At 51.1% G+C, this 25,386-nt stretch overlaps 3 protein-coding genes across 4 annotated transcripts in view; 2 read left to right on the plus strand and 1 right to left on the minus strand.

Moving 5' to 3' along the window:
* SHISA6 (shisa family member 6) overlaps positions 1-25,386 on the minus strand; it is a 234,628-nt gene that overhangs the window by 108,259 nt on the left and 100,983 nt on the right. The window lies entirely within an intron of this gene.
* LOC146543051 (uncharacterized) lies at positions 497-2,296 on the plus strand. Its single transcript, XM_085240473.1, has 3 exons — positions 497-1,850; positions 1,949-2,020; positions 2,118-2,296. The coding sequence occupies exons 1-3, from the start codon at positions 497-499 to the stop codon at positions 2,294-2,296; spliced, it is 1,605 nt and encodes a 534-aa protein (XP_085096599.1).
* LOC109370513 (uncharacterized) lies at positions 5,419-7,417 on the plus strand. Its single transcript, XM_085240273.1, has 6 exons — positions 5,419-5,706; positions 5,764-5,933; positions 5,969-6,146; positions 6,249-6,771; positions 6,870-6,941; positions 7,040-7,417. The coding sequence occupies exons 1-6, from the start codon at positions 5,419-5,421 to the stop codon at positions 7,216-7,218; spliced, it is 1,410 nt and encodes a 469-aa protein (XP_085096399.1). The 3' UTR covers positions 7,219-7,417.

Below are 25,386 nucleotides of genomic sequence, written 5' to 3' on the forward strand. Positions count from 1 at the left end.
GCAGTGGGACGGAATCCCATCCCACGTGTAATTCAAATCTCCCCTCCTTTACGTTAAAACCATTCCCCCTTTGTCCAATCACCATCACCGCACAAAAAGTTCATTTCCCTCCTCTTTATCATCTCCTTTGAAACAATGGAAGGCTGCATTGAGCAGCCACAGCAAGTGTTGGTGACGGGGCAGGCACAGAGCAACGCCTGTGACACCACGGGACCGTGTCACAGAGGGGCACTGTGACCTCAGGGGAGAGGGGCTGACCCCAGCGGTCACGGAACCCCCCACTGCCACTCTCGAGCTAGCATGGCAGGTAAGGCAGCAGGCTCCTTCTGCTCCTGGCACTGCGGCCCTCCAGGGGATGCCAGTGCCCCAGATCTCACTCCAGCGCCCATTTGGGCATTTCCCCACAGAGAGAATTCCTCCACGGATGCTGACGGTGCTTCCGACACCCGACGCGATTTTCCCTGGATCCCTTGTGCCTCCACCGGCCACTGCTGCAATGCAGCCCAACATCAGCGGAGCAGTGCCAGTGTCGGTCCAACCCCTCCCTGTCCCCAATGTCACCTACGTGGTGCCTCAGGCTTCTGTCTGGCCTGGGGTACCAGGTGTCCAAGGACAGGGAGTGCAGCTCCCACCTGGGGGGATGCCCCCAGCTGTGGGTCAGCTGCCACCTGGGGGGGTCCCCCAAGTTGTGGGTCAGCTCCCACCTGGGGTGATGCCCCAAGTTGTGGGTCAGTTCCCACCTGGGGGGATGCCTCTAACAGTGGGTCAGCTGCCACCTGGGGGGGTCCCCCAAGTTGTGGGTCAGCTGCCATCTGGGGTGATGCCCCAAATTGTAGGTCAGCTCCCACCTGGGGGGATGCTCCCAACAGTGGTTCAGCTGCCACCTGGGGGGATCCCCCAAGTTGTGGGTCAGCTTCCACCTGGGAGAATGCTCCCAACCGTGGGTCAGCTGCCACCTGGGGGGGTCCCCCAAGTTGTGGGGCAGCTCCCACCTGGGGGGATGCCCCCAACAGTGGTTCAGCTGCCACCTGGGGGGATCCCCCAAGTTGTGGGTCAGCTCCCACCTGGGAGAATGCTCCCAACCGTGGGTCAGCTGCCACCTGGGGGGGTCCCCCAAGTTGTGGGGCAGCTCCCACCTGGGGGGATGCCCCCAACTGTGGTTCAGCTGCCACCTGGAGGGATGCTCCCAACCGTGGGTCAGCTGCCACCTGGGGGGGTCCCCCAAGTTCTGGGTCAGCTCCCACTCGTGGGGAAGACCCCAGCTGTGGCTAAGCGGCCACGTGGGAGGAAGCCCCCAGCTGTGGTTAAGCGGCCACGTGGGGGGAAGCCCCCAACTGTGGGTCAGCTGCCACCTCAGGGGGTGCCCCCGATTGTTGTTCAGCTCACTCCTGAGGGGCTGCCCACTGTTGTGGGCCATCTCCAACCTGGGGGGCAGCAGTTACCCCTGCTCATGCTCCTACCCGGCGGCATGAAGCCAGGCATGCCTCCCCCCAATGCCCCTGCCCACTGCTGGGAACATCCCCCGGCGGCAGGGACGATGCAGCCCCAGCAGCCGATGGGGCTGCGGCCTGGGGCCGCGTTGAGTGGGCAGCCCCCGCAGCCCGCAGGCAGCTGCCCGCTTCAGGACCCCGACCGCCCCAGCCCCTCAACTGTCCTCCAAGGACATCCGGTGCAGCAGCAGGGGCTCCTCGTGCCCAGCACCCTGCCCACCAGCTTAGAGCAGGCTGTGAAGCCCGGTGGAAATGCCGTGGTGCACATGGAGGACCAGGGGCACCCAGCACCCATCAGCGTGTGCCCCCATCCCACCACGGCTCCGCTCACCTGCAGCACCACAGCGCTGGAATCAGGTGGTGAGTTTGGGGGCTGCAGAGCGGGCGGCAGGCTGTCCGCCCCGGGTGGCTGTGGGAAAGATGGCGTTGCCTCACTGGGGATTTTCTTGCTTTTCCAGCAGCAACACCGAGCTCAGAGATCCCGGAGGACATCACCAACATCAGTGACCTCCTGGCTTGGATCAACAGCGGTGAGTTTGGGGGCAGCAGAGCTGGCGGGGGAGTGTTTGCACCATTTGGTGTGGGAAAGCTGGCTTTACCCCTGTGGGGATTTTCTTCCTCTTCCAGAAGTGGCACCCAAAATAGACGTCCCGGACAACATCCCGGACATGGATGATCACTCGACCGAGTGCCCAGCCCCTGCCTGCACCACCAGCGGGCACCAGCAGCACACTGGCAGCATCCAAGCTGCAAAGAGGAAGCTGCCGCAGAGCCAGGATGCTCCAGAACAAAAACGCCAGTGCTAGGCAAAGCTGGGTGGGCTCAGCAAAAACACGAGCATCTGAACCGGCCCACATTGCGGCAGGAGACACGGCCATTACCAACAAATAAGGCCACCTGTAGCCCTGGGCTCCTCGCCGGCCCCTCGCACAGAGCAGCGGCAGTGCTCCAGGGGCACCAGCACCGGCCCCAGCCCAACCCCTGCAAACCTGGGCTGTCCACCAACACCACCTTGGTCTAGGATAGTGTGGGACTCCATTAGATTATGTTACGTTATGTTTTCTTTTGTTATGTTATGATATTTTATGTTATTTTATGTTCAATTCCATTAAATTCCTTTAAATTATTAAATGTGTCATATTCACTTTGCTACGGCGGCCTGCAGTTGTTCATACAGCACAACCACCCCCCCCAGACCCCGGTGCCCACCTGCGGGGCAGGACGGGGCAGCACAAAGGGCCGTGTCCCAGGGCTGCCCCACCAGCCCCATCCCTCCCCTCCAAAATCCTCTCCAGAATCCCCTCCCCTCCTCAGGCAGCACCACTGGGAACGCAGGGATGGTAAACGGTTGGGGTGGGATTCTGGGAGAGCTGGGGTGGCCCAGCCTGCAGGAGAGCAGGCTCAGGGGGATCCCAAGCATGGCCATCAGTCCCTGCAGAGAGGACGGAGCCGGGCTGCACCCAGCGGTGCCCAGCAGCTGCACCAGAGGCACTGGGCAACACACTGGGGCACAGCTGTGGTTGCAGCAAGACAAGAACTGCAGCTCCTCCTCACTGGTGGTCCACATCACCATCACTGCTGACAGTGCCCCATCCGGGTTGTCCGGCTGTGGGATGTGACCCCCTGCCATTGCCATCCCCTGACGAAGGGTGCAGAGGAAGCAGCTGAGGTGCCCAGGAACAGCCAGGCCTGTGGAGCACCCACCGGGAAGCAGAGGCTGTGCTCGTTGTCCAGGGGGCAACTCCCAGCCCCTAACGCCTGAGGGGGAGCCGTGGTGGTACCTGGGGGCAATGGGGCTGCAGGGCATCACGCAGCGCCCAGGCACGGGAGGCAACGCGAGGGGCAGCCGAGGAGGATATCCAGGCACACACAGAGGCCGCTGGTGACAGGTCCAGCATAGAATCAATAGAACAGCCTGGATTGAAAAGGACCACAATGCTCATCCAGTTCCAACCCCCTGCTGTGTGCAGGTCGCCAGCCAGCAGCCCAGGCTGCCCAGAGCCACATCCAGCCTGGCCTGGAATGCCTGCAGGGATGGGGCATCCACAGCCTCCTTGGGCAACGTGTTCCAGGGCCTCACCACCTCTGGGTGAAAAACTTCCTCCTCATATCCAACCTAAACCTCCCCAGTCTGAGTTTCAAACCATTCCCCTTGTCCTATCACTACCCACCCTCACAAACAGCCGTTCCCGCTCCTGTTTATTCGCTCCCTTCAAGTTCTGGCAGGCCACAATGAGGTCTCCCCACAGCCTTCGCTTCTCCAACCTCAACAAGCCCAGTTCCCTCAGCCTTTCCTCACAGCAGAGCTGCTCCAGCCCTCTGACCATCTCAGTGCCCTCCTCTGGACCCGCTCCCAGAGCTCCACGTCCTTCCTGTGCTGGGGCCCAGGCCTGGATGCAGCGCTGCAGATGGGGCCTCACAAGAGCCGAGCAGAGGGCGACAGTCACCTCCCTGTCCCTGCTGGCCACCCCTTCTTAATGCAGCCCAGAACACAGTTGGCCTTCCAGGCTGCAAGCGCGCACTGCCGGCTCACGTCCAGCTTCTGGTCCACCAGGACCCCCAAGTCCTTCTACGCAGGGCTGCTCTCAAGGAGATCTTCCCCAGTCTGTATCAATTCCTGGGATTGCCCCGACCCAACAGCAGCACCCTGCACTTGGCCTTACTGAACCTCATTGGGTTCACGTGGGCCCACTTCTCCAGCCTGTCCAGGTCCCTCTGGATGGCTTCCCTTCCTTCCGTGTATCGACTGCACCGCTCAGCTTGGTGTCCCCCACAAACTTGCTGAGGGTGCACTCGATGCCATCGTCTCTCACTGATGAAGACGTTGAAGAGCACCGGTCCCAAGACCGACCCCGAGGGACACCGCTTGTGACCGGCCTGCACCCTGACACAGAGCCATTGATCACAGCCCTCTGGCTGCGTCCAGCAATTCCTGATCCATCCAACAGCCCATCCTTCAAATCCACACCTCTCCAAGTTAGGGAGCAGGATGTGGTGAGGGACCACGTCAAAGGCCTTGCAGAAGTCCAGGCAGATGACATCCACTGCCCTTCCCCCGTCCACCAAAGCCGTCACTCCACCACAGAAGGCCACCAGATTGGTCAGGCACGATCTGCCCTTGGTGCAGCCGTGCTGGCTGCCTCGAATCACCTCTTGTGCCTGAACACAGCTTCCAGGAGGATCTGCTCCATGTCTTCCCAGGCACAGAGGTGAGGCTCACCGGCCTCACCCCTTCTTAAAAATGGGAGCAACGGTTCCCTTTTTCCAGTCAGCGGGGACTTCACCGGACAGCCGTTATTTTTCAAATATGATGGAGAGCGGCTCGGCAACCACATCAGCCACCTCCCTCAGAACCCCAGGATGGATATCGTCCGCCCCATGGATTTATGTGCATTCAGTTACGTGAGGAGGACTCGGACATGTTCCACTGTCGCAGTGGGACGGAATCCCATCCCACGTGTAATTCAAATCTCCCCTCCTTTACGTTAAAACCATTCCCCCTTTGTCCAATCACCATCACCGCACAAAAAGTTCATTTCCCTCCTCTTTATCATCTCCTTTGAAACAATGGAAGGCTGCATTGAGCAGCCACAGCAAGTGTTGGTGACGGGGCAGGCACAGAGCAACGCCTGTGACACCACGGGACCGTGTCACAGAGGGGCACTGTGACCTCAGGGGAGAGGGGCTGACCCCAGCGGTCACGGAACCCCCCACTGCCACTCTCGAGCTAGCATGGCAGGTAAGGCAGCAGGCTCCTTCTGCTCCTGGCACTGCGGCCCTCCAGGGGATGCCAGTGCCCCAGATCTCACTCCAGCGCCCATTTGGGCATTTCCCCACAGAGAGAATTCCTCCACGGATGCTGACGGTGCTTCCGACACCCGACGCGATTTTCCCTGGATCCCTTGTGCCTCCACCGGCCACTGCTGCAATGCAGCCCAACATCAGCGGAGCAGTGCCAGTGTCGGTCCAACCCCTCCCTGTCCCCAATGTCACCTATGTGGTGCCTCAGGCTTCTGTCTGGCCTGGGGTACCAGGTGTCCAAGGACAGGGAGTGCAGCTCCCACCTGGGGGGATGCCCCCAGCTGTGGGTCAGCTGCCACCTGGGGGGGTCCCCCAAGTTGTGGGTCAGCTCCCACCTGGGGTGATGCCCCAAGTTGTGGGTCAGTTCCCACCTGGGGGGATGCCTCTAACAGTGGGTCAGCTGCCACCTGGGGGTGTCCCCCAAGTTGTGGGTCAGCTGCCATCTGGGGTGATGCCCCAAATTGTAGGTCAGCTCCCACCTGGGGGGATGCTCCCAACAGTGGTTCAGCTGCCACCTGGGGGGATCCCCCAAGTTGTGGGTCAGCTTCCACCTGGGAGAATGCTCCCAACCGTGGGTCAGCTGCCACCTGGGGGGGTCCCCCAAGTTGTGGGGCAGCTCCCACCTGGGGGGATGCCCCCAACAGTGGTTCAGCTGCCACCTGGGGGATCCCCCAAGTTGTGGGTCAGCTCCCACCTGGGAGAATGCTCCCAACCGTGGGTCAGCTGCCACCTGGGGGGGTCCCCCAAGTTGTGGGGCAGCTCCCACCTGGGGGGATGCCCCCAACTGTGGTTCAGCTGCCACCTGGAGGGATGCTCCCAACCGTGGGTCAGCTGCCACCTGGGGGGGTCCCCCAAGTTCTGGGTCAGCTCCCACTCGTGGGGAAGACCCCAGCTGTGGCTAAGCGGCCACGTGGGAGGAAGCCCCCAGCTGTGGTTAAGCGGCCACGTGGGGGGAAGCCCCCAACTGTGGGTCAGCTGCCACCTCAGGGGGTGCCCCCGATCGTTGTTCAGCTCACTCCTGAGGGGCTGCCCACTGTTGTGGGCCATCTCCAACCTGGGGGGCAGCAGTTACCCCTGCTCATGCTCCTACCCGGCGGCATGAAGCCAGGCATGCCTCCCCCCAATGCCCCTGCCCACTGCTGGGAACATCCCCCGGCGGCAGGGACGATGCAGCCCCAGCAGCCGATGGGGCTGCGGCCTGGGGCCGCGTTGAGTGGGCAGCCCCCGCAGCCCGCAGGCAGCTGCCCGCTTCAGGACCCCGACCGCCCCAGCCCCTCAACTGTCCTCCAAGGACCTCCGGTGCAGCAGCAGGGGCTCCTCGTGCCCAGCACCCTGCCCACCAGCTTAGAGCAGGCTGTGAAGCCCGGTGGAAATGCCGTGGTGCACATGGAGGACCAGGGGCACCCAGCACCCATCAGCGTGTGCCCCCATCCCACCACGGCTCCGCTCACCTGCAGCACCGCAGCGCTGGAATCAGGTGGTGAGTTTGGGGGCTGCAGAGCGGGCGGCAGGCTGTCCGCACCGGGTGGCTGTGGGAAAGATGGCGTTGCCTCACTGGGGATTTTCTTGCTTTTCCAGCAGCAACACCGAGCTCAGAGATCCCGGAGGACATCACCAACATCAGTGACCTCCTGGCTTGGATCAACAGCGGTGAGTTTGGGGGCAGCAGAGCTGGCGGGGGAGTGTTTGCACCCATTTGGTGTGGGAAAGCTGGCTTTACCCCTGTGGGGATTTTCTTCCTCTTCCAGAAGTGGCACCCAAAATAGACGTCCCGGACAACATCCCGGACATGGATGATCACTCGGCCGAGTGCCCAGCCCCTGCCTGCACCACCAGCGGGGACGAGCAGCACACTGGCAGCATCCAAGCTGCAAAGAGGAAGCTGCCCGAGAGCCAGGATGCTCCAGAACAAAAACGCCAGTGCTAGGCAAAGCTGGGTGGGCTCAGCAAGAACACGAGCATCTGAACCGGCCCACGTTGCGGCAGGAGACACGGCCATTACCAACTAATAAGGCCACCTGTAGCCCTGGGCTCCTCGCCGGCCCCTCGCACAGAGCAGCGGCAGTGCTCCAGGGGCACCAGCACCGGCCCCAGCCCAACCCCTGCAAACCTGGGCTGTCCACCAACACCACCTTGGTCTGGGATAGTGTGGGACTCCATTAGATTATGTTACGTTATGTTTTCTTTTGTTATGTTATGATATTTTATGTTATTTTATGTTCAATTCCATTAAATTCCTTTAAATTATTAAATGTGTCATATTCACTTTGCTACGGCGGCCTGCAGTTGTTCATACAGCACGACTCCCCCCCCCCAGACCCCGGTGCCCACCTGCGGGGCAGGACGGGGCAGCACAAAGGGCCATGTCCCAGGGCTGCCCACCCAGCCCCATCCCTCCCCTCCAAAATCCTCTCCAGAATCCCCTCCCCTCCTCAGGCAGCACCACTGGGAACGCAGGGATGGTAAACGGTTGGGGTGGGATTCTGGGAGAGCTGGGGTGGCCCAGCCTGCAGGAGAGCAGGCTCAGGGGGATCCCAAGCATGGCCATCAGTCCCTGCAGAGAGGACGGAGCCGGGCTGCACCCAGCGGTGCCCAGCAGCTGCACCAGAGGCACTGGGCAACACACTGGGGCACAGCTGTGGTTGCAGCAAGACAAGAACTGCAGCTCCTCCTCACTGGTGGTCTACATCACCATCACTGCTGACAGTGCCCCATCCGGGTTGTCCGGCTGTGGGATGTAACCCCCTGCCATTGCCATCCCCTGACGAAGGGTGCAGAGGAAGCAGCTGAGGTGCCCAGAATGAATAACCTGGGTTGAAAAGGACCACAAAGATCATCTGGTTCCAACCTCTTGCTATGTGCAGGTCACCAACCAGCAGACCAGGCTGCCCAGAGCCACATCCAGCCTGGCCTTGAATGCCTGCAGGGATGGGGCATCCACAACCTCCTTTGGCAACCTGTTCCAGGGCCTCACCACCACTGGGTGAAAAACTTCCTCCTTATATCCAACCTAAACCTCCCCTGTCTGAGTTTCAAACCATTCCCCTCGTCCTATCACTACCCACCCTCACAAACAGCCGTTCCCCCTCCTGTTTATTCGCTCCCTTCAAGTTCTGGCAGGCCACAATGAGGTCTCCCCACAGCCTTCGCTTCTCCAACCTCAACAAGCCCAGTTCCCTCAGCCTTTCCTCACAGCAGAGCTGCTCCAGCCCTCTGACCATCTCAGTGCCCTCCTCTGGACCCGCTCCCAGAGCTCCACGTCCTTCCTGTGCTGGGGGCCCAGGCCTGGACGCAGCGCTGCAGATGGGGCCTCACAAGAGCCGAGCAGAGGGGGACAATTACCTCCCTCATCAGTGAGTGCTGTGAGCATCCCTGAAGAGGCTTGTTCCTAGTGCTCCTATTGTATCTCCAGGGGTACCAGCACTGTGCAGCACAATAAACAACAGGGAACCACCTCTGTGACACTTGGTGCAACTGCTCAGCTCCTGACTGTGTAATCCGGTTCTTAAAGACAGCACAGCGCACGATCTATAAACCCAGAGTCAGTGTGACTGATGTGTGGCATTACTGGGAGGAACATTATTTATAAAGGCTTCTCACTGCTGTGCTGCTGTATTTTCTCAACACGAATCTCTGCTCCGCCGTGCCTCAGCTCCGCGAGGTGCCTCGTCCTCAACCAAGCACATAAAACCTTGGCTTTTTTTACCGCTGCACACACTGCCTCTGGAAGTCTGAGTACTCATTTCCCAACCTAAAAACCTCTCCTAAGGCACTGTGCTTTGAACAGGCTACATGAAAAAAAACTTGAATGAAGCCATTGTTAATTCCATTAAGGGAACAGCCAGGCACTTCTGTCCCGCTCAGCCCAGGAGGGGTTTGCTTCCAGGTAAAGGAGCCAAATGCATCACAGACAATTTTTAAATGATACTGTCTAGGTCCATTTCTGCAGGATATCTCTACAGCCTCTGCCAGGATCCTGCCAGTTGGGTCAGTGGCACAAAAGGGGGTGAAAAGGAAGGGTTGTTTTCTAAAATGTGGATTAGCACTATGTGTTCAAGGAATGCCAGGTGACCTGTTCTGCCAAAACATGGAATGCCTGAGGTCCCACCAGGGTCCTGACCAAACCTTACAAAACCCCTTATAAAACTAATCCTGAGGAGATCTGCTGCTCCAGCAGCCCTTGAAGAAGTGCCATTGTTGCCCCTTATTCGGAGCAGAGCTGAGAAGTGCCCACCAGTGGAGACCCAGCCGGGGCTGCTGACATCGCTGTGCAGGGTCTGTCTGCTTCATGGAATCATACAACCACAGAACGGCTTTGGTTGGAGGGGATCTTAAAGATCACCCAGTTCCAACCTGCTGCCACGGGCAGGGTTGCCACCCATCAGATCAGGCTGTCCAGGGTCCCATCCAACCTGGCCTTGAGTGCCTGCATGGAGGGGGCACCCACATTTCTGGCAGCCTTTTCCCCTGCCCTGGCAGCCCTGATGCTTCTTCAGTGCTTCAGTAAGAAAAGCCAGGAAGAAGGCTTCCCTGTGAACCCCCTCTGACTACAGCTGCCTATGAAAGGCACTCTTCCACCATCTGCTCCCAGTGGGATCTCAGCCAGTGCCCACCTGTAGAGGTCAACAGTTACACACCTCATCCCTCAGAGGTGGCTTTCTCCAAACAGTTTTCTAGTTCTTTGTCTATATTTTTAGCATTATCTCAGCAATTTTGCCCAATGCTAGGGCCTCCCTCACAGCAGTTCACTTTGAGCCAAAGGATTTATTTCAGTTCCCCTGCAGTTACAGTTCTTCTCTTCTTCCCTCTACAGTGCCCTTTACCACTGCAGCTTTTGTGCCTTGTCCCAGGGCTCTCAGAACCACAGATGCCTCCAACTACCAGGGGACTGCAAATTAGAATCTGTCCTGTCTCATATGTCAGCGATAACCATCAGGGGAGTCCTCATTCCCATTGTAGGAAAGGCCATATGTTTGGCTCCCAAGCCAAAGCAGCAGCAAAATGCAGGCAGCAAAAATATTCTTTGACTAAATGTGTTAATTCCTTAATCTTATGAATAGGTGCCTCTGGAAGATCCTTTGTGCTTGGGTTCTGTGTACTCAGGATTGATTATATAATAAAAAATCTGCAGATTGAAAAGAGCACAGACTGAGTGTTAGAGGAACCGCAGATCCCTCGGCTCAGCTTTGCACCCACTCCTGCTCTCAGCCCAGCACTGCACCTGCAGGACTGCCTTGCTTGGGATGCACACAGTGCCACACACCTCATTTGTTTGCCTTTCTCAATCTTTCTTCCTTTATCGTTCTCCTGCTCCCCATCACCAATCCACATCTGGGAGCCTTTGCCACTCCCAGAAGCTTTCCTTGACTCACATCGTCATGACTTGATTCGAACAGTGCAAATCTAAGAGATGATGGGTATGTGATTTAAAGGCATAGCGCTGCCAAACTGCACCGATACAGCTGCTGAGCAGCTTTCTTAGTTCGTAGCCACAGCTACAGGCAACACGGTGGCTGAATAATTTGTAATTACAGTTGAGTGAACCGATCCCAGGGAAGCAAAGGTGGCTAAAACTAGCAAAGGTCATAACACAATGAAGAATGGCTGAAAGGGAAACAGATCCTACAGCTGGAAGGGAAAATTTGTATACTAGGATTTGGATTTAATTTCTGCTTTATACAATTTTTTTTACTTATGCTAAATCGAGTTAGCAGGATAGCATGCATAATATGATACAGCATGCAAAATCAGTGTGGCTCGCAGTGACTGTGTATAAGGCAGCGTGTTTTGTTCCCTGCCTCTAATGAAGCATTCGTCTTGGCATGGCAGTGAGTTGTAAATGAATTAGCGATGCTACAATCATTTGTGAGCACGCCTATCAAACTCAGCAAATTGCCTGGCGTTCAGAGCAGTGAATAGATGGGGCTGTTCCACATCGTGGTACGAAGACTTGGAGACTCTGGGATGTGATCATGGCACAATGGTCCCTGTATTAGGGCACAACCCAGCCCAGTCCTTCCTGAGAAGGGTGAGCTTAGCAGGCAACATCCCCAGCTTGTGAGCCACTCACACAGCACTAATGGCATGCGCTGCTTCATCAGCAGGAGCAGGATTAGGTCCTTCTAGTGTAGGAACATCTTCAGCAGTCATCCAAGGGCATGTAAGAAGCTGGGGCTAAGATTATGTGCTCCATCATCATCATCATCATAGAACCAAGTCATCAAGGTTGGAAGAGACCTCTAAGGTCACCTGAATCCAGTTGCCCATCTACCACCACTACTGCTCACTAATCATGTTCCTAAGTACTACACCTACGCTTTCCAGGGGCTATGACTCCACCACCTCCCTACACATATATACTTACATATATTTATCTTTTTTTTCATTTCAGACAATAGAAGCTGTTTCCCTTGACATCTTCAGAATGCAGCTCTTTACATTTTTCAGTTTGCTTAATTTGGTTTTGTCAAAGAAAGTGAAAGGAAAAACAGTCTCCAAATCTTCTGCAAGTCAATTTGGAGTGATTTGACATCACTTCCCAAAATGTCCAGTGAACTGAAATGGCAGAGCTGTGTTTCCTGCCTCCATGTGCTGGTAGGACTGTGGCTAAATGCAGGCAGTGCATCGTGCCTTACAACTGCTGCTGGTCATCCTGGCCTCTGCAGGGACCTACAGCTGTTCCATAGCTTGGAGGCAGTTTGTGAGTTTCTATCGTTTCATACAAAATGCAATGGAAAAGGTTTCAGCTCATGACCATCTGACTGAAATACTCCAAGTTCCTTGTGGAATGACCTAAGACTACATAAGCTAATTTCTCTGTGGTTTAACCCCAAACTGACTTTCCCATGGTCATGCACGAAGGCTTCTAATGCTTTCACAGCTCATTTTTCACTAACCATGAGCTCTAAAAATTAAATTTGTCGATCTTTTTTAAGTGAAAGACAAGATCAGAGATAAAAGCTGTAATCATTGCCTTCTAAGAACTGAGCCTAAAAGCACACCAGATGTAGCCCAGCTCTCCATCAGATCCCCAAAAGACACACTCAGCAGTACAGAGATAGCAGCCAAGGAGGAGCTGGAGGATTCCCAGTGCTTTTCTTGCCTGCAGACTCCAGCAGCATTTTCCCCTCCCTATGGGATGTGTGCTGAGTGAGTGCTGCTGTTTGGGAAGGAGCTCTGCCTCTGCCATGACTGCTGGGAGCTACAGCCATTGTCTCAGGGAACAGCAGGAAAATGCTTCAATAGAAGAGACATTTGCAGCAGAGATTTGCAGGTTGCCACACAACAGTGCCCATATGGTGACTGTGCAGATCCCAATACAGGTACGCTAGCCTTGTGGAGGAGGACACACTGTCTTTTTTCTTTTCTTTGTAAATATGACCTAATTTACTAAAGCATTTCCCTGAACTCTTCTAAACTGGAGTAACTTCCCCTAGCAGATGGGACCTCCATGTGTAGTGAAAGTGGATATAACTCACTCCACTGCCCAGAAAAGGGAGAAAGAGGTTCAGTGCAGCATGACAGAGGCATTGTGGACTTTGTAGTGAACAGAACTTCACATAAAATGTTATCTGCGCTTCTTCACGAATAAGCAGAGTGCTTAAAAATGCAGAAAACCACTAAGTCCTGAGAGAGAAACCCAAAGCCAGGACTTCTTAGCACAGCCTTTGTCTCTGGTGGCACAGGACCCAGTTAAAGGCTTTGCTGTGCTCTAGGACATCGATGATCTTACAGCACTGCAGACCCCCCAAACAGCCCAGTCTATAGGAACATGTCTTGTTTTTCACGTCTAACAAAATGAGGGATGGGATATAATCTTACAGGTACCAGCGTAGTGGAAATCCATGCTGGGAATACAACAGTTCAGAGCAGGACCAACCTGTGCCACCACTGCCAGACCAGAACAAACACTGCTGCTTTCTTCCTGTGGTTTGGAAAGGAGTTCCCCACAGAACACAGCTGCTGTGTGCTCCTGTACTTATGGGGTTGATGGACCCAGCTCTCCAGTTAGTGTGAATGCATTGCATATCCGCTTTCCTTGCACGTGACTCAGAACTAAGCACCCCATGCTGCAACTACTACAGCAGCACTACAGCTGCTCAGAGAGCAGCAAAAACCCTACAGCCACTGTCAGCAGCTTTCAGGCCTCTACTGCTTCTGAGGGAGAGGTACCCCCGCTACAGCACAGCATCTTTCCTCATACAGCCACACACAGTCAGACTGCACAGAACAAGGCATTCTGGAGACTCTGCCCTACTTTTAGGACAGGGAGGATGGGATATACAGAGCAGAAATGACAGAGGTCCAAGAAGGTCAGGATGGGGCTGGTGGCCATCCAGGCCTGTTGGCAGAAGGGCCGGAGACCAAAGGAGCAGCAGCTGTAAAAGAGCTGTGTGCCCATGCACAGGGTATGATAACCAAAAGGAGTGCATCTCTGAGTGCTGACCTGCTGAGGGGTAACGTGGGCCTTGCAGTGGGAGAGAAATGAGCAGAACAGGGCTGGACTACAACCCAGCTGTGATGTTACACTCACAAAATGTGTCCTGAGGTGGAGCTCATCACTAACGGCATGAAGCAATTTTCTCTTTCTGGAACCTCAGCTCAGACACCAGACTTTAATTTCTAATGAGACCATAGTGTTGTCCCAACCCTCACACAGCCCCTTTCCCAGAGCTGTGTTCTCTGTAATAAATCCTTTACGCTACACGATGTGTCTTCCCAAGACTGAGCATTTCCTTAATTATTAATAAAATGAGCTTGGAGAGCTATGGACCTCCTGCTGGGACCTTTCACTGTGATGACCTCACCGTGCAGGTCTGCAGCAAACTGAAGTGACAGGATGGTTTCCCCAGCTCAATGGACTCTGGGCCTTTTATTGACCAAATGAAATAAATATTCCCCTTCTCCAAATTGCACTTTTAGAAATGATTGCCTTCCTAATGTTAGATTGTGAAGCTCAGGCACCAATTTATGGCTGGGATTCTTCCTATATCTAATCATACTTCATTGTTTTCTAATGAAATGTGCAATCTAGTTAAATGAACATGAATGGAAGCAACAGTGCTGCAGACAAGAAAGCAGGAGGGATATATAATTAATGTGATCATTGGAAAAAAGCCATGTGATATCATTCCATCAATTATCAGCCTCTAATAATTCTGTCACCAAGTAAATGAAAGCATTTTATCAATTAGTGCCGATGGTTTTCCCATAGCAAGCATTGAAAACTGCTGAAAACCAAATTGTAACTGCAGCAATACAGGAAGAAAGGGAGAGGAACATAGGATGAGTCTGAAGACAGCTACCGCCTGTATTGCAATGACAGTCCTTAAATAGGCTTTGTTGAAGGCAGTGAAGAGATCTATGGCATAAAGTCTAGCAATAAGGACTATTGCAGGGAGTACTCTAGTGATTTGGTTTCAGAGGACAAAACTTCATTCCCTATCAGTCAGAGATGCCCTCTGGGACTGATTCAGCATACCTATAGATTGGTCCTATCAAGCTCTGGCCTCAACATCCAACTCAGTTAAGCTTCAGTCCTGGTTGGAGGGGAACACGTGGTGTGGGCAGTGGCAATGTCCTCTCTCTAAGTGACAGTGGCACAGATTTCTGCATCTGACTCACCCATATAGACTTCTCCTATATTCACAGGCACAGACATCTCCCTGATCTGCCTTCTAAGAAATGCTCCTTGCTCCCTCAGTTGACCACCATTAGCTTGATGCAACTTCTGAACTGCAGTGTCTCAGTTGGAAAAGTTGCTCATCATGATGAAGTTCACATCTGCAGGGAGAAGAAGTCTCTGGGACCTTTGCTCTGACTGTGTGTTAAGACCACACAGGGCTGGGCATGTCTCAGGAGAAGAGGTGCTAACTGGGAGTCAGGTTTTGGGGATCCATGACTGTGTATCTAATGGACTTCACCTCCCATAGCAGGTTTGGAGGATCTACAGCTGCTGCTCACTGATAAAGCCTGCAGTTATACATAAGGAAGGGCTGGAGTGATGTTTTAACCTGCTGGTATGACTGCTACCCCTGCTGAGGCTTTATGCCCTGCACGAAGATGTTTGTGAGCACTCAGCAAGATGCCATCTATTCCGAGGGATTTTCTTTCCTCCTCTCAGGATGAGAGGCTGGTATTTGACTTCATTATCTCCTAACTTAAAGTTCAGGCCATCTGGCATCCCAGTGTGCAAACAATCTTGTAAATTAAAGGGAAAAATATGGTCATCATTCCCTTATGGCTACAAACATGCAAGCTACTAAATAACTGGTGATGTGCAGAATTCACTTGGAAAGAAACAAAGTCGGTTCCCAAAATCCCACCCTAGCAGGCAAAGCAGCATTTTATGAAGGAAGGTGACCTGAAATACAGCTGACCTTCCTCCTCTATGGCATGTTTTCCTTCACCAATTCACTGCACAAATTACTGGTCCTTCTGGAACAGGATAAAGTCCTGCTGACTTTGTGCCAAAGAGTCATCATTTTATTAAACAGCCCTTTGAGGTCATTTCCAACAAGTTCTCTCCTTACCTTAGCCAAAAGCTACTTTTGCTCTCTGTTGAACCCACAGAACTTGTTTCACTTCATTTTCTTTAACTAATCTGAAAAACTTTATTCATCAAGCCTTTTAATTTGCCACCTTCTACACTCCTTTCTTGGAAGATCTACCCGGTATATCTGATACTGTGCTTCATTTTTCACAAGAGTCCTATTTCTAAGAGCATTAGCAATCTGAAAATGTATATAAAGGTGAAAGATCCTTGCATGTCTTAACAGATCTCAGAATGAGCTTTGGAACAATTTGATTAGAAAGCTCTCAAAACCTTAATTTCTCCCTCAGGACTGATCCATAATGAAGGTAATAATTAGCGTGATCGAATTTGAAAATGACATTCCATAAATACATGTTTTACTCCTGGTATACGGAGCCAGAGCCAAATAGGTAAAGGACTGGAGAAGTGGAACAAGGCTAAGAACACAGAGACAAATGAAAGTACAGAAGCCTTCCTCCACAGGCAAAAATAAAATACTGTTGCAAGAAAGAAGGGATGCCAATGAAGACTTTGTAGAACATCTTCTCAAGTCCTGGGAGCATTTTACAACTCTCTGACAGGAGGTTGGAGAGAGGTGGGGGTTGGCTTCTTCTTCCTGGTAACAGTGCTAAGACAAGAGGTAGTGGACTCAAGTTGTGCCAGGGGAGTTTGGGTTGGATGTTAGGAAAATTTTCTTCTCTGAAAGAGTGGTGATGCATTGGCACAGGCTGCTCTGGGAGGTGGTGGGGTCACCATCCCTGGAGGTGTTTAAGGAACTGAGGGACATGGTTTGGTGGGCATGATGGAGATGGGTTGATGGTTGGACTTGGTGATCTTAGAGGTCTTTTCCAACCGTAATGGTTCTATGATTCTAAACAAAAGAACAGCTCTGGGCCTACGAGTGAAACAGAAGCTGAGAATGAGAGGAGTGAAGCATCCCACCTTCGCCATGCATTGTGGATACAAACATTCTCCTGAAAGTCCATGTGCTGAAGAGTTCATCCTTCCTCAGCTCATCATTGGGTTCTGCTGACCTCTTCCTGGAGTGTGTGGGTTTGCAGAGGAAATGGGGAAGAGCTGTGGGCATTTCAGCAAAACCAAGGTCTTTCTGTACCTCAGGCATTTCCAATTGTCACTATGTGTAATTCCAAAAAGTTACTGCATGAGCTTCACTCTGGTACTTTCTTTTCCGTCTCTTTCACAGGTTGGCAGGGTCTTTCCTCTTTTCTTGGTCAGGCAATTTTACAGCAAAGTACAGAGGGTTTCTCAGTCTTGTTCTTGTATATGGGAAACAAGCTTCAACACAAGCTGGAAAATTTCAGTTTCTAGCAACTCTTAATCCTTCGTGCATGTACAAAAGATCATCTCCAAGAAGACATATTTCAGCTGGCACTCATCTCAGACTGATCTGCCAGACATGGACCTGTCGTCTTAATTGATGATGATACCAAAGTTCTCACCCACTTGTTGTTAGAGTTTGGGCTACCAGAGATTAAATCTTACTGCAGTGCTAGAACTGAGACCATGCTCTGACTCCTGGCAGTCCAGCACTCTTGAGCAGATCAGACAAGGAATTTACTTCCAGCTCAGCACTATTTAAGACAACAGCAGTGTTGTCTGGAACAAAAGCATGCACAACGATGCTATCTGAACTCTACAAAGTTTATAATAGTGAACTGGTTCACTGGCCCTTGCCATGCTCTGGATGAAACTCCTGAGAAGGCAGAACATCGCTGTGAGTCTGTCTGGATTTTGCTTGATTATAGGAAGTAATGTGGCATCCCTGTGGCCTGGGAGAAGCAGAGGGTTGCTGTGCTTTCCCTCTCTGTTCTGACTCATCAGGAAGAACAGATGCAGCACTCGTTACAGTGCAATATTGCATGGATTTGTGCCCTGCCATCATCAGCTTCTTACTCACTGAACATTTACATTACTGTGATCAGTCTCACCATGTGATAGAAGACTTTAGTAATTACAATGAGATTCCACTGTAATTCAGCAAGTTTTTCAATACACACTATTCTGATGAGAAAAAATTAGCAGGTGAGAATTCATGGTATGAATTCTCTCAAAGGAGAAGCCAGTACCTCCACTCTTTGTAACTGTGCCTCTCAGCTCTGCTTTACAGCAGGGCAGACTACAAGACTCGTGTCCTTTGCACTGTTCCTGGTACTATGCTGGGTCATTACAGCTCCTCCTACCAACGTGCTGGAGAGGAGCATCCTTTGTCACCCTCTGGGACTGGTTGGAAATAATGACATGCCACTGAGAGGACAACCCAAGCAGAATTTTTAATTAGAGGCTGTATAGGACAATGTAGGCTCTCTTCAGTGCCTAAAAGTTCTCAAACCCTTCTTCTGCCATACTTCTACACTTAGCATGCAGATCCAGAAAATTCCTCCAAACCTTTGCTCTGTATCAGCCTCAGTAATGCTTCCAGGATGTCTTCTCACCAGCCTGATGCATTAAGTATCTAGAGTGGTGGTACTGCTGTTGCTCTGCTGAGAACAAGTGCACTCAGGTTGGAGGAACTCTAGAGGAGAGGGTCCAGTGGGGACCCACTGGAACACTCAAGAAACCTCCAGCACATGCTCTGGTCTTCACTGTGCCTGGAAGTGCTCCCTGCACAGCCAAGGTAGGGAGGGGCCATGTAGCGCAAGAAGCAGGTTGCAAGTGAAAATTCCCTTTGCTCTCCATGAGATTAGCTGTTCCTCTAAGTATTAAAATATTTCTTTCTACTCAGCTATTGAATGTGCCACCAAGTGACAGCAGGTACCAGGACTCTAATAAAGAGCTGCCCTGTGGGAATTGCAGTTTCCCCTTTGCTTCCATTGAAACCTCTGGTGCTTTAGGAATTCAGATCTGCAGTTGCCTTGCTAAGATGCAGCAGCTCCAGAGCTGCCTGAGCTGAGGAGCTCCATCCTCTGGGCCTGACACTGTGTCTCCATCACCAGTCTGCAGTATTGGACACATATCTCAGGGAGCGTTCTGCATGGATTGCTAACTGTGCCGCTACCCTGGCTGCATACAAACCACCTTCCTGATAAACAGCAAATGAAACTGACATTTCTGCTGGTTGTGTGGGAGATAAAGCCCACCAGAGTGTGTGCTTGTTTCATAGTTTCTTGATGCTCTGATAGAGATTAATCAATCATGTCAACTCTGCGGCTTGCTCTGTAATTTAACCACTTGCAGTGTTTTGTGCTACTGCTATTTTCTGTCTGGTTAAAAGATCTTCTGCAGTGCAGGACACCCATAGCTTAATGCACTGTCTGGGCTTTGAGGCATGAATTAATAATAATTTTAATACCCTTTTACTGGATATCTGCCTTGCTGTCCAGCTGACGGTGCCTTTCAACACGTTAATGACTTACATGCCATTACAGCAGTGTGATCAGCCTTTTCCCAGCTGCTCAGCAATGCAACTGATGTCATCTACCTGGACTTTGCAAGGCTTCGTGCATCCCACCCTTATCTCTACACTGGATAAGGATTTGAAGACTAGATTATTCTGTGGATGAAGAGTTGATTGGATGGTTATAGACAGAGAGTTGTTGTCAACAGCATTATGTCCAGGTGTTGGCTGGTGACAAGTGCTGTCCCACAGGGGTCCATGTTGGGACCGGTGCTCTTCAGTATCTTTGTCAATGACACAGGCAGTGGGATTGAGTGCACCCTCAGCAGTTTGCTGATGGCACCAAGCTGAGTGGTGCAGTTGATAAAACAGAAAGGAGGGAAGCCATCCAGAGAGACCTGGACAACCTTCAGAAGTGGATCCACATGAACCTAATGAGGTTTATATATATTAACAAGGCCAAGTGCAGGGTGTTGCAGTTGGGTCAGGGCAATCTCAGACATGAGTACAAACTGGGAAAAGAACTCCTAGAGAGCAGCCCTGCGGAGAAGGACTTGGGGATTCCGGTGGATGAAAAGCTGGACATTGAGCCAGCAGTGTGCGCTTGGAGCCTGGAAGGCCAACTGTGTTCTGGGCTGCATCAACAGAGGGGTGGCAGAGGGCAAGGAAAGGGATGGTCCCTCTGCACTCTGCCCTCGTGAGGCCCCATCTGAGCACTGTGACCAGACCCTCAGCACAAGAAAGGTGCAGAGCTGTTGGAGCGGGTGCGGAGGAGGACACGAAGATACTCAGAGGAGGAACTGAACTTCTGGGCTGTGTAAAGCCAGCAAGAGAAAAGAGGGTGGCAGAAGGAATGGCAACGAGGAGCTGGGCAACCAGCTCTGGGAAAGAAATACTGAGCTAGTCTGCACAAGCGAGAGCTGAGGTGAGTGAGAAAGGGCATTTCCTAGGAAATAGAGTGTGGTTTGTGCAGTCCTGAGACTGAAGGAAAATATAGCTCTGGCCTTTGTTCCTAGCACATCACAAATGACCTTCATGAAGACTTCCAGCTGAGGCTATGACATTTGCCTCCTCCCAGTGATTGAATTCCACAAAGAAATGACTCCTGTTTCCTGAGCCATAAGGGGATTTCTTCTTAGTCATGCTGGTTTGTGCTTCCAGCACCAAATTCTCAGTTTCTTTCCATATTGACTGCACTGGCACCTACACCCATAGCACAGATTTGTGAGAAACATGCAAGAGAACAGTGCAGCCACAGTCCTCCCTCGCTGGGACTCCATGTGTAGATAAAAAGGAGGCACTGTTTCAAAAATAGGATGATCAGTTCTTGACATAAAAAGGCACCCAGCTCTATCTCAGGTTGTGCATTAAAATTATCCTTCTTTTTTCACATTCCCTCCTCCTCATCAGAAAGATCTCACCCAGGCTATTTTCAAGCTTCGACGTGTCGCTTTTCATTCATATTTTTCAACGAACTACTAAAGTATGTGCACTTCTGAAGTTTCCTATCCGAAATGTGTGAACTGCTGTCTGAATTTCAGAAGGCTGCTTCCATTTGCCCTGTTTTGAGGTTAAGTAGTACGGAGAATGCCTGAGGCATTCACAAAATTGGAAATTTCACAGAACGAAGCAGTGTGCATGAACATGTGGCGGCGAGCTCTCTGAACTGCCTTGCAAACATTTATGATGTCCTCTGAGAGGGTTGGGAGTGAAATCATTTATCTGCTTCTAACGTGGGAAGAAAATGCAGATGGGAACAGCTTCATTCTTTGGGGTGTTGCTGTGGATGGGACCAAGCAGTGCCTGCAGGCCAGGAAGTGGGCAGGCTTGGGATACATGGCTTGGAAGACAACCATGGGATCAATAGACCGTGCTTCCAGAGAGCATCAAGGACTCAGGTGAGCAGTCACATCAAAGCAAGCTCCATGATGTGGACTTGGGTCTCCTGTGCCCAACAGGTGCTCCATGACTTGGAGATCTGTAGAGCCGTTGAGGATCAGGTCGGCAGTCTAAATAATTTGAATAAAAGAAGGACGGAGAGCCCTCCTGCTCCTCAACCCTGGCTAAAACTCTATTAAGAGCAGTCTGGAAGAAAAGTGAAAACTTGAGTGAGGGAGAGAAATAAAATGGAGGAGGAAACTCGGGAAGGCTTTGACGGGGAAAATGAGAGGAAAGGAGGATCTGCCATGCAGAAACACTGTGAGATGCCAGGCTCAAAGATCCCAGTGACCAATGTCTTATTGGAAAGTCTTCTTCCCAGTGACCAAAATCTTCACTGGAAAGACCAGAAAGCCCCTCCAGCTCTCTCTGTGCCTTATGGTATTTTGCTTAGCAAGGCTTGAAATTTCAGTTCTCAAATACATTTGGGGGACATTTCTACACAGCATGGAAAAAAGCCAGGTGCCATTCCCTGGCACCAATCAGTTTCCTTAAATATCATCATTCTCCACCTAATGCAGAAAAACTCCTTTTAGTGATTTAAAAGGGATGGCTGAAATATGGGGCTATTTACGTTATAGTAGACACGTTCTAGAATGAGAAGTGTTGCAGAGAGACTGCATAGATGATAAGGCATGTAATCATCTTTAACCTTTCTTGCCTGTTAAACTGATTCATTTCCTTTCATTCATGTATCTGAATTACTTTCATGTAAATATATGCTTTTCTTGGCTTACTTTCATGCTTATTCCTTTTATTTAAAAACAAAAGCAGCAATTAAAGAATGATAAAGATATTTCTAAGTAGATCAGACGCTGGCTTCCCTTTCAAAAGGAAAGTGTTATCCCTTTGTGTGATTTGAGTGACTTCAGCTACAACATCTCAGGGAGTGAAATATGTGTTTTGCTAGCTACTCCTATTAAATTTGCTGGATCTCCTATTAAATTCCCAGCATTGCAGCTTCAGGGAGCCAGGACAGCAATAGGAGGAGTATGAATTTTGCACAAGACAAGAGAAAATGAATTTAGCCCAGTGCTTTTCCCCACCATGTCTTCTGTACCTATGGGACCAGGGAAATTCCCACTGCTGTAAAGAAATGGAGGCCTTGGCTAAGGTGACAGCTCCGGGTCCTCTAGCAGTCAGCAGGAGCATCAGAACCAGGTGGTCCTGGGGCTTCCACTAGCAGTGGTCATCAGTGCAGGGCTGAACCACCTGGGATCTTGATTAAAAATTCTGTTAATTACCGATGGTCACTTGGAAACTTTACTGTGCAAATGCATCCATCAGAAACTCTAAGCTTGCATCCTGAAAGGAGGTTCTGTATGAATTCTCAGTAGGTGCCAGCAAGGCTTTGGTGAACGTAGCTCACTCAGGGCTGAGCAGATTCCCAGGCCAGCAGGACCAGCCCTGATCACTTGCTGTTACCATAAGGAGAACTTGCACTAAGTCACTGAAGTTGCAGATGTGAAGCAGCCTATCAGTAGAGGTTTGTTAAATGAGCAGAATTACACCTATGTACAACAGAGTGCTGCACAGCTCAGAGTTGGAGCTACATAGCAAGGCTCTGGGCTGGATTGCCACCAAACGTTTCAGATATGTTTCAGTTCCTCTTATTTTAACTCTCAGCTCCTTTCTCTCTATAGTCTACATATCTCTATTATATTCTCCCTGTTGGCACTGGCAGATAACAGATGTTCCTCAGCTCTAATATTATGCCAATTGTGTTTCACGGGTTTGATTGGGAAGTTACACTGCAAGAAGTTCTGTACACGGACTCACCCTGGAAAAGCAGGAATGTAGGGTCTCTGAAATTATGATTGAGGAAGGAGGAAGTGAAGACAGATTATTCACATTTAGTCAAGAAGCAGGCGTGAGGGGCCACCCAAGGAAACTATCATTTCAGCAAGTTTACAGAAAACAGAAGGAAGTACTTACTCATGCAGTGCCTTGTTAAACTGTGAATTTCATTAACACAGGGAGAAAAAAAAAAGACAAAAAAAAACCCCAAAACAGCACAAATTAGACAGGCAAAGAGCCACATGGCAGTTCAGCCACACTGTCAGGTATGGAAATCCCTAAACATCTCATTACCGGGAATGGTAGGAGGAGTATGGAGACAAAGGAAATATTGCTCTGTGCTTTCAAGAGTTTTACATTTTTTTTCTGAGCTTCTTCTGTCCAAGAGGAGATATGGCATGGATGGCACTGGATAAGTCTACAGAAGGTATCTGGCCAAGGAGAGTAGTGCTGGTGCTGCAGGAAATCAGGGTGAGCTTACAACAAGGAAAAGCCTTTATGTAATACTTCAGAAAAACTTCTTCAGGTTTCTGGGTGGGCGGTTTGCGCTGACAGCAACAGATCTAAATTTGGTAGTAATTTTTATATAGAAATCACAGACCTGAAATTAGCTTATGCTCACCTTCTGGCCTATACGTGTGATCCACACTGCAGTTTCCTAGAGCAAGCTTGTAGAAATAGTAATGTGTTGACTACGTCTTGACATCCAGTTATGGGTTGGAGTGGAGACTTTTAGAGCTGAAGAAGGATCTGAAGTGCCAGGTCTGTGAAGCAGGCTGATGAAGCCGTAACCATGCATAGTGTATGCAGGGCAAGTGAGCCTACAGCAGGGCCTCCTTCACCCCCAGCCGTCAGCAGGGACAGTGCTGAAAGTGGGTGAACACAGTGCTACCAACACAGTGCTTCCTGGTGTTTCGTCCTGATCACTAAATCATCTCCTCCAGTCACTACTGAAACTGTAGAGTCCTTCTGGGTGTTCAAGTCGCACAATAGGTAGCACCTTGGAAAGACAAAATCTAACCATCTATAGTATAGGAAAGTTTGGTATTACTCCATAAAAAGTAGTGTGGAAATGCATGATGGTGGCCAGTGAATAGAGGTACTCCTATTCTGCACGAGCCCTTCCTCAACCTCAACTCACCCATTCCCAGAGGACCTCCAGGTGTGGAACCCCCTGCACACCGCAGGCTCCCGTGGTTCTCATGGGGTAGAGGAAGATCAGAGAGAGGACTCTGCTTTTCCACATAATGGCTTGCTGTATGATACGAATGGTTGCTCTTGCCATATAGGATATTTTCAATAAGCGATTTTTGTTGCTCTTCAATAATTAAGCCAAAGCCTAATCAACACCCCTGCCTGGGCCTCATTCAGGAGCTCATCAAGCCATATGTCATTATTGTTGCACAAGCCAGTGTGGATGCTGTCATTTTGGCAACAGTAGTCATAGAATAAGTACAAAGCACCCCTCTAATGAATGGCTCCAGGATGGGAAGTAAATCACAAAGCAGTGGTAGACAAGTGAAGGTCTAAAATAGTCTCAAAAGTGCTTAACAGACTCTGAGCACTGAGAAAGTATGACAGCATAAAAAAAAAATATTAATTAGGGACAGTCATGATGGGCTGAACAAACAAGGGCAGGTTCCAGTGGCTGGCCTGCAATGGAGCCATGCAGATTTTAATTGATTTTACATAACTTGGTACAGATTGACTTTCCTGATCACTGAGAGGCTTCCACTAACAGTCCGTTTGGGACTGGAGCCTATCAACACCCGCACAGATCGTGCTTTGGCTGTGTGCTGTGGATCCTGTTATCCTTTGAGGCTGGGTTCATTTTCCTGAATGCCAAGCTGCTGCCAGCAGCATGCACGGTGAAAGAGAGCTGCTTCTGTTCCATTTGTCATTGTCCATCTGTGTTTCTAATGGCTAGCATTGGGAGGACAGGCAATGTGTGGAAAGCCAAACTCTGAGCAGCAGACCCAAGTCCATTGCTGCCTGCATTGGAGGAAAGTGGCAGGGGAGGATCTGGGCAGAGGGAAGGGAGGGATGATTGCCTGTGCTGTTGTGACTCAGCAGTGATGGGGGAAGTGAAGACAGTGGAGCCAGGCTCCCTGAAAGGTCAAGAGAAAATGAGTATAAATCAAAATACAGGAAATTTCACTTATACAGAAGAAAAGTAGCTGCTTTTGTGGTTGCTCCTTTTTTTTCCCTTTCTTGCATCCAGCTGGATGCATACCTGGACAGCCTGGACTAGGTGACATGCACTGAACCATGGGGTGGGACCAGGTGGTTGCAGAAGTGCCTCCAGCCCTAGCAATGTTGTGATGCTGTGTCTGGCTGGAGGGAGAGAGCTGCTAATAAGTACTGGTTGTCCTGAGCAAATGCTGAGTTTATCCTGAGTTTATACAAGAAAAGCCATGACGTGTAACAGAAGACAGAGACCTGCATTAGCCTCTGGGACCAGACTAGGATCA

Source organism: Meleagris gallopavo, chromosome 20, assembly GCF_905368555.1.
Source record: "Meleagris gallopavo chromosome 20, MGAL_WU_HG_1.1, whole genome shotgun sequence".
In the NCBI taxonomy this organism is placed as follows: Eukaryota; Metazoa; Chordata; class Aves; order Galliformes; family Phasianidae; genus Meleagris; species Meleagris gallopavo.

Excerpts from the sequence above, each read along its gene's own strand:
- LOC146543051 (XM_085240473.1), top strand. The coding sequence starts at position 497 with ATGCAGCCCAACATCAGCGGAGCAGTGCCAGTGTCGGTCCAACCCCTC. Across the intron at positions 1,851-1,948 it reads CACAGCGCTGGAATCAGGTG|CAGCAACACCGAGCTCAGAG; the intron begins GTGAGTTTGGGG and ends TTGCTTTTCCAG. Across the intron at positions 2,021-2,117 it reads CCTGGCTTGGATCAACAGCG|AAGTGGCACCCAAAATAGAC; the intron begins GTGAGTTTGGGG and ends TTCCTCTTCCAG.
- LOC109370513 (XM_085240273.1), top strand. The coding sequence starts at position 5,419 with ATGCAGCCCAACATCAGCGGAGCAGTGCCAGTGTCGGTCCAACCCCTC. Across the intron at positions 5,707-5,763 it reads GTCAGCTGCCACCTGGGGGT|CTCCCACCTGGGGGGATGCT; the intron begins GTCCCCCAAGTT and ends ATTGTAGGTCAG. Across the intron at positions 6,772-6,869 it reads CGCAGCGCTGGAATCAGGTG|CAGCAACACCGAGCTCAGAG; the intron begins GTGAGTTTGGGG and ends TTGCTTTTCCAG.